We start from the raw sequence: 8,311 nt of genomic DNA, 5'->3' as shown, positions 1-8,311 counted from the left end.
AAATATCAACCTCCTATGGAGGGGTAAATTTAAGAAAGCGATATGAGGGAACAGATTGATGGTTTAGGGGGATAAATGGATGGATGGATAGATAAGGGATGGGTGCAATTCTGGATATTAAATCAAGTTTTCCCTTAATCGTTGACGTCATTTTCGTCTTACTTTGCCTTTCTTGCTTAATTTTTTTCCGGAAATCACATTCTAATATTTGCAGAAATTATTTTTTCCCATTCAATTTTGACCAACAACTTTTCATCTCATTCTTACCTTCCTTGCTACCCATAAATCTCAATTTCCCGCTTCCTTTCATGACAATTTTCCCTTTTAATTAATTTTTCTCATTACTTTCCTCCCAAATCCGTAAATTGAAACAGACAATTAAATGCTAATTCTGGCCATGCTGCTTTCATCTGCCCCTAACACGCGGAAAAAGCAGCGGCACACAGCTGCGTCGGCTTTGAAAACCCCAACCGCCGCCGCCGCCGCCGCTGCCGCTGCCGTTCCCGACCCTCTTGCCATGGACGAAAAGCAAACAACAAACAATGAAAATGAAGACGAAGAAATTGAGGTTTGGGGTGGAGGGGTGGCAGGGGAAATGAGAGTGGACGAGGGTACACCAGTGCCGCCTCTTCATTTCAATTATCCTCTCTCTCTCTCTTTTTACCTAGTGAATAGAAGTGACCACCACCAGAGGCTCTTCAAGAAGCGGTCTACAGCTTCGAGGGCGGTATGTGAAAATGCCATACAAATGCTCTTGTGCAGCCCTCTAATTACCAACCGATTGTCGGCAATTAGATTGGTGGGTCTGTAAGAGAGGAAACGGGCAGGATTTTGTGAAAAGTCGCTTTAACCAATAGTTAAGTACTCTTGCCTCCCTAAAATCGGTCCTTCCCTTTCTCTCTCACACTGTTCCTTTATCTTTATCAACACTGACTACGATCCACGTTGAGTTGTTACTATCGCCTCATTAAATATGGATTATGAGTTGGGAGGGTAAAGTACGCATATTAAAAGGACGCTCCTTAATTCTACCGAGCCTCTGTAAAGGTACACCCTCGTTAATCCAAAAGTACTTCTTCTAATTTTCTACCATAATCTCCTCTGCTTTTCTTCTAACTTAAGCCAATGTCATCCGATGACTTCCAAATATCGGCAGACTAATGAGGATAGGCTATTCCCTAGTCGTGTGTATGAGACCATAGACCAGGCGTCAGAGGTTGGACAGACCTTCCAGGATTGTCACAATTGAGAACACTAGGGAGGTGATCTTCACATAGTGGAGAGTGGGTAGGTGATTGCCTCTATGCAGTAGTTGATAGCGACTTGACAAAAGGGCGGAACTACCTTGTTCTGGGAGATCATGCTTCCCTCCTTCATCGCTTCAATTCGCCTGGGGAGATAATGCACCCATGTCTTATAGTACTCACCCAAAAGTGCACCTCCTGGGTTTCAAAAGGATCCCATCTTCTAAAGAGATCTTTCTAAGGAGCTCTGCACGGGAGTACAATTGATGATTCTCTCCTAACGGCAACCCTACCTACTCCCCTTCCCATTGCACTTCTGTTTTTCTAACAGCCTAATCTATTGCGTAAGTAAAGGTGATGTTCTCTTGCGAGGGAAAGTATATAGTGACTTTGAGCCTAGATGTTGTCCCACCCCGTGTAACTGAACACCTCTTTCCCACCCCTTGGGCTTTAGTAAGGAATGCATGTTGAAAAATCGCCTCTACCATTTGCCACCAGCACGGTGACAAAGAGGGATACAGTGGTGGACAATCTTCGAGGCTTGTTGTCATCTGTTAGTGTACGACACCTAGTTGGAAAGTATTTGCTCTGTAACTCCCACGACCCCTTCACTCGATGGAGGTGTAGATGGGTTGTTCGTTGCTTACTTCTTTGTCCTGGCATGTGGCTCTTCGAATGAGGTACTGGATTCAACACGTTTGACAACAAAGTTTCCGTGGCTTTAGCAACTACTTGAACCAAGTACCGAGCCTGAGTCACATCTACCAACTCATCCTAGATACTACGTCAAAGTGTCATAGAAGGCAGGCAAATGGTTGATTCCATGTACCCAAAGAAGGAGCTATCGAAGGTGGGGACTCTAGAGACCGCCACCTGACTTCCATGAGCTGCATCGCGAACAGTAAAGAGATGAGGTCTAAAACAAATTACCGATGTTACCTCCCGAGGTTGCATAAGTCGAGCCTAATGCAGGTGCAGGCCCGAACAGTCTTGGAGTGGACAAAAATACACGGAAAAGATAAGAGAAAAAACGAGGAACTATCTCATACTAGGCAAATCATCATACACTTTTCCTCCCGGGCAAACTAGGAATGCTCTCTCCAAGGGAAATCACCCAACATTTGACATGCCTTCCACATCCCTCCTGTTTGCTAGAGGTAGAGATACTTGGCGAAGGACAGGCACAGGTTCACGAAGGAAAGGCTTATGTGGTAGTGAAAAAAGAATTGCAAAACTCAAGAGGCCAGGAACGACCCCCCTCCCTCCTGCCGACTGGCCAGTTGGTTACGCAAGCCATTTCAATCAACCGTGAAATGACCTCGCTCATGCCACTCCCCTTCTACCAATAGCCAACAAATAAAAGACCACCTTTGATTAGGAATAATAAAAAGCTCATTTTCAATAGCCTTCGCAAAATTTGGAGAGGGCAAGGGGAGGTAATGAGGATCAAAGAATTATTATTACACGGATGACTGAATAAAGAAGGGAAGCGGAGAGCAGAGACTACTGGTAATTCGGTAGGAAGGAGGAGTGGTGGAAGTGAGTTGGGTACCCTGTTTGCCATGCCAACGTCGACGACCACACAAACGGCGACGTCAACGTCTACTGCTCCACACGCTCCACCTTGGCGACTACTTTACCCTCCCATAGGGGCAGAACAGCGTCATCGTTGGAGATCTCTTGATGCACCACACCCGAGTCAAACTCGTCGGAAGTGGTCTTGAAAAAGAATCTGCGTGAAGGAAAAAAAGGAAAGAAATGATGAAATGACCGGGGGAAAGGTGAGAACAACGCTCGTGTTGACAAGAAACGCCACAAGCACATGAGGTTCCGTACAGGCACTGCCTAAAAATTGTAGCCAGTAGTGCCTGGAATGCACTGATTCACGAGATCTGTGACGGCTATTGGTGGCTCACCTTCTTCAACCTTGCAAAGTCCCCGTTTGACTTGGACGACCCTAGCAGCGGCAGCAGCAAGACTTGCCATGATACGACACCGCGCCGCACCGCACCAACGCGGTAAAATGTCACCTCACCGAAACAGAAATTGCCAGTCATCACGGGTCGGTGCGTGCGTGCCCCTCCCCTGGAAATGCAATCTACTACTGTCACAGAGGCAGGGCGGATGGAGTAAGGTGAGGCGAGCGGACGGGAAAGGAGGGCGATTTCGTGTCTGCGTTTTTGTGAGTAACGTCAAGCTGCTGTCACGTTTACTCTTCCTATCGTTCTCGCTTTCGCTGCTTCACTCCTTGCGTTTGTTTACCTGTCTGTCTACCTCTCGCTTTCTCTCTCTCTCTCTAACTTTTTTGTCTCCAGAAATGTCAACGCTTTTGTGGGCGAAAAAGAGGAAAAAGAAATACGCACGTCAGTGGGTACAAAGTACTTCGATTGGAATGGAGGAAGGGTTAGGTAAGTTCTTTAAGGACGAGAATGAGGAGCGCCTCCATGTGGACAACCTTTGATGCATCACTTTATCTATCTAGCTACTCATCCTGAACTCACACTTCATTTTTCCAACTGTCCCATTCCATCCGAAATCTAGCATTCATCGCTAAGTGTATCCTCCACTCATTCTTTTCCATCATTATACGTTCATGTAGTTCCATCCGATCTATCCATTCTGCATGTGGAACGACGGACCACCTTTGGCTCGGACCTCCGTTCTTTAACCTTAGGATGCAGCATTACGCATCTGGACACCAAGAAGGCAAGCCTCTTGGTCCAGTCGATTTTTGTTCGAACGGTCTGACGGTATCCTCGAAGCAGTTTTAAGGGTTAAACTTGTGGCTCACGGACTCGTCCTCCAGAATGGAGACACCCTTTCAGAGACGGTGACCAGATAAACCATTGCTCCCCTGGCATAGTAAAGTAAGGGTTAAGCAGGTCTCACAGCCTTAATTAAGGGGAAATCGGACATTCTCTATTGAATAAACAAATAGCGTTTTTGCCCTCACTTACAAAAGCACGCAGTTCATTTCCTTTCCTCCTCCCCTCTTCCCCTACTTCTGTCCTGTCGGAAGAGTCGGTGCGTTGTCATACGTGTGTCGGTGTGTGTGTGGATGGTGGTCTGAAATTCGCCGCTACCGCTGCCACTGCCGCCAAAGCCGGTGGCTGTCATCGTAGATTGCACACGTCCGACTACTTATGTTGACCACCCACTCCTGCTGCCCCTTCCCCCTCTACTCAAGAGGGTAGACTTTGGTTCACGAGATTTGAGAGGGGCTTTGAATTGCCTGAGGACCAGTAATAACATCACCAATACCTTAATGTTAGCAGCAGAGCTTTCAGACAGCATTTTTCGTGCCAACATTCTAACAGGCGACTCTTTCGACAGCAGTAAACTCCGGTACTCGTCTGCCCCTTTCTCTGCCAGAAATAGATGGTACAAATATCAGTCCCATGTAGTTCTTTTTCCCCCCCGAAAGTGATCCCGTTAGGAGGACTCGAATTTGGTGAGGGCGCAGCAGGAGCGGCGGCAATCACATCGCTGTCAGTCCTTCTCTCTCTCTCTCTCATACACACACCGCCACCACCGCTACTACCACTGCCGCCATTTTCACGAGTCGGCGAATTGACACAAACACCGACGAGGTTAGCAACGATGATGCTGCTGCTGCCGCGGCTCCTGTCATCGTTTGTATCTCCTCGCTTGGTGAATGAGTGTTTTGACAGCCGAGACTGTTGTCAAGTTTAAAAATTGGAGAATGGGTGGAGAGACGGGAGTTAGTGGTGGTGGAGGGAGGGAAATCATGACCATAAACTCCTGCTTTGGAATCCATATTCCGCTTTACTTCGCTCCCCTGCCTGCCTAACTGCAGTGAAAACGTGTAACAATGACGGCCGCACAGCAAAGAGAGTGACTACGGATAGGCGAAACTGATTAACTAATTTTTCCCGAGTATGCTGTTTCACCAACCTTTTCAATGCATTGTCACCGAACTAACGTGCTGGTGACTTGGCATGTAGGGTAGTGGTCTTCGGGCTCTTCAGGGGTAATACCAATACTACACCAGTGACCAACCGGTGGAATATGCCCAAAATCCCAATAGACCTATCAAAAGACGTCGGGGGAGGTGAAAGCCTCCAATCTCATGGCTGAATATGCAGAGGATCGCGGGTGAAAGAATTGGGAAGTTTGACAACTGAGTGAGGATGAATCCCCTACGTAGCTAGCTAATGCAGTAGCAGCACTGAGAGTGCGCTTGCTAGTAGAACATGTTGTCTGTCCAGCTTTAAGCAATTCCGCTGCAATGTCCAAGCAGAACGTGACAGTTGGACCGGCAGAAATATTTTAGAGGCACAAATATAGCTGAACTCAAATACTTTTGAATCCAGGATGCGGTGGTTGCTCCTCTCTCCCTAAAAGAAGACGATGAACTTGTGTTACGCAGAAAAAGTTGCTGGCAATTAAATTATTCTTTGGGCCTCCACAGGGACGGGATGGGACTACGTTCAGATCACTTAAACGCTACTTTTTTATTCAACCTTTTAGGGCGCTAAATGATGAGTTTGCATATTGCATTTCCTCAGAAATAACTGGAGGACTACATTAATTTCCAACCAGAAATGCCTTATTTCACCTCCTCTATGACCTCTCTTATTTTTCCAACTCTCATTGGTTCCCCACACAATTCCAGCCAATCAATACGACGGGGTGAAAATCGATGGATATCCGTGTAACCAATCAGTGAAAAGATGGCTTTTATGAGGATATCTCAACGGCACCGCTTAGTCACGCAATGTTTTTCTACAGAGAGTTTGATTGACATCACAGGGACACCTTTGTTGCAGGAAGAAGCATATTCTTGTCACTGCCAGATGTGTCGTGACGACCGTCCCTTTCTTGGGTCAATGTATTCTACCTTGACGAGGTGTGACACCTCTCATTCAATACATCCAATATTCATCGATGTTTCATCACTGGAATTTGGTCAATCCACCTGCTTTTCGAGAACTGGAAGCATCTCCCTCCTCTCGTTTGCTTTGTCCTGAAGTCAACCAATCCGGTTGCCATAGAAGATTTGACTCAACCACCTTCAATGTGGCTCCTTTGTTTCCGCACACAATGCGATGGAATGACACTTGGCTTTCTTCCCATTCCCAAACTGTCACGGCTTCATTGCCAGCCTTGCCTTGCTTCTTCCAATCTCCAGTTACAATTCACTTGGGTGCTTTTTTCACATCCTCAAAAATAATATCTGCCTCATCAAGGTGTCAAGGGGGAAGAAAATCAATCATCGTAGACGATAACAGGCTTTGACAGCACTCTAAATTGTCAATTGTTAGTCATCAAAGGAAAAAAAAAGACATTTCCTAGACATCCTTCGACTACTTATTTAACTTGGTAACACTGATACGCCCATTCGCACTCTCTTTTTCCCCTCAGCCGGCAGAAGCACTCACAACAGTTGTTCTCCACTTTTCTGCTGCTACGGCTGCTCCTCTCCTTCAGCCAGAAGGGGGATGTTTGGGGGAGGGAGGAAGTTGAACGTCAATTAAACGTGACTTTTGTGTTACTGTCTTCCTCCTTCTTCAAAATTTCAATTATTATTTCCCTCTACCTCAGTGAATAAAAAAAGGCAGACCACCAATTCAGGCCACACGATAAAATAAACAAAAGGAGGTGAATGAACACGCAAATAACAAAAGCAACCTCTTCTCTCCCTCCTCTCCCCCACTCTCCCTCCGATGAACCAACATTCCTCCTTTGTTAAGGGGAGGGGAAAAACAATGACACATCAATCTTGGGAAGAGGAGGAGTATTACATCCCTCTCTCACGAAAAAAAATCACGACAGCATAACTCATTTGTCTCCTCCATCTTGTGAGTCTAAAGTTCAGAGTCGAGACACAAGTAGACAGACTGCCGAATGGACTTTGAACGGCGGGGAATGCAAGGACTAGTAACTCACCGAAAAAGACCCTTCTTGGGCACGAGGTGTTTGAATTGTCCCAGAGTGATAACGTTTGACGGCCACTGACTGCGATAGGGAACTGGATCGTCGCAGAGGTAGTAGCCGACAACCAATCCACCACTGCCACTGCTACCTCCACTTCCAACACTGCCACCACCACCAGTAGTTGAAGGTGCTGTTGGCGATGCGGTACACCTAAAAGAGGAATGAAAAAAGGTTGATTTAGATAGCAGAAATCTTCCTGAGTGATACCACCCTTGAAACGACCTCCACCATGGCGGCATAGAGTCGACGATCCACCGCCACCGAGCCTGCGGGTTAATAAGCTGGAAAGATATCATTTTCCTCTTGTATCTACTTCCTGATTTTTAGCCCGACCAACCAATTGGTTTACATAATTCGATTCGACGCGAACATCTCTATTAAACCAATGAGTAGCACGTGTCACATATATGTGACGTGCGAGTTGGAGTGGCAAAAATGAAGAGTCATATTATACGTGACACGGATTAAGTATGTACTCCATCAAAATACGACAGTCAAGGGGAAATGAGATAAGTTCCCAAATTTCAGCTAAAGAAACATCAAATCCGCATTTCTGATAGGCACACACCAAGGCAACACTTTTCTGATTCGATGCCCTTCCCCAACGATTTGAGGAGAAATAAGAAGATAATAACTTTTATGATGCTGGGTGGTCTACGATAAAATCATGTCCGTTTTCCCTCCCGTCAATCATGCCAGTCAATATCCCTCCTCCTCAGGTTAGACTGTCCCACAGAAGGTAAGGAAAAACAAAACCACCGGCTAGGTAAGGCCAAAGCGAATCTTACTTTTTCTTTTTGGGGAAGAAGAATACGCTTCATGCGTGAGGAGATGGCTTTACATCATCTTTTTTAATCATTCCTTATTTCCTAGGCAAGTAAATCATCCAAAACCTCTCTAGAGCTTCAAAGGAAATGCAAAGTTCCTGCCCCCTTCCCCTCACCCCTCCCACAAAGGCTAGTAGCCTACGAGCAACTCTTGGTACCACAAAATTGCGGCAGAAGTAGCCTCCACAAAAGGACTGGACTATTGGATAGAGGAATTGAGAGCCGGGAGGTGGAAGTAAAACACCTTTCTTCTTCTTCTTGCACCACTTCTTACATCTCTCT

At 46.2% G+C, this 8,311-nt stretch overlaps 2 protein-coding genes across 2 annotated transcripts in view; both read right to left on the bottom strand. All coding sequences in view use genetic code 11, as the record gives it.

Moving 5' to 3' along the window:
- Window positions 1–410, bottom strand: part of EGR_07622 (hypothetical protein) — a gene marked incomplete at both ends in the record, with an annotated part of 6,846 nt that extends 6,436 nt beyond the window's left edge. The window contains one exon of the mRNA XM_024496871.1: window positions 346–410. Coding sequence (XP_024348727.1) covers window positions 346–410 — 65 coding nt within the window. The remainder of the gene's footprint in view (window positions 1–345) is intronic.
- A 2,436-nt stretch (window positions 411–2,846) lies between these two features.
- Window positions 2,847–8,311, bottom strand: part of EGR_07621 (Axin-1) — a gene marked incomplete at both ends in the record, with an annotated part of 28,186 nt that continues 22,721 nt past the window's right edge. The window contains 2 exons of the mRNA XM_024496870.1: window positions 2,847–2,976; window positions 7,155–7,352. Of these exons, the coding sequence (XP_024348726.1) occupies window positions 2,847–2,976; window positions 7,155–7,352 (328 nt within the window). The remainder of the gene's footprint in view (window positions 2,977–7,154; window positions 7,353–8,311) is intronic.

The sequence above is a fragment of the Echinococcus granulosus genome (genome assembly GCF_000524195.1).
Source record: "Echinococcus granulosus chromosome Unknown EG_S00082, whole genome shotgun sequence".
Classification (NCBI taxonomy): Eukaryota; Metazoa; Platyhelminthes; class Cestoda; order Cyclophyllidea; family Taeniidae; genus Echinococcus; species Echinococcus granulosus.
Note: the sequence above shows the minus strand (reverse complement) of the source record. Positions and strands in the feature narration are given on the sequence as shown.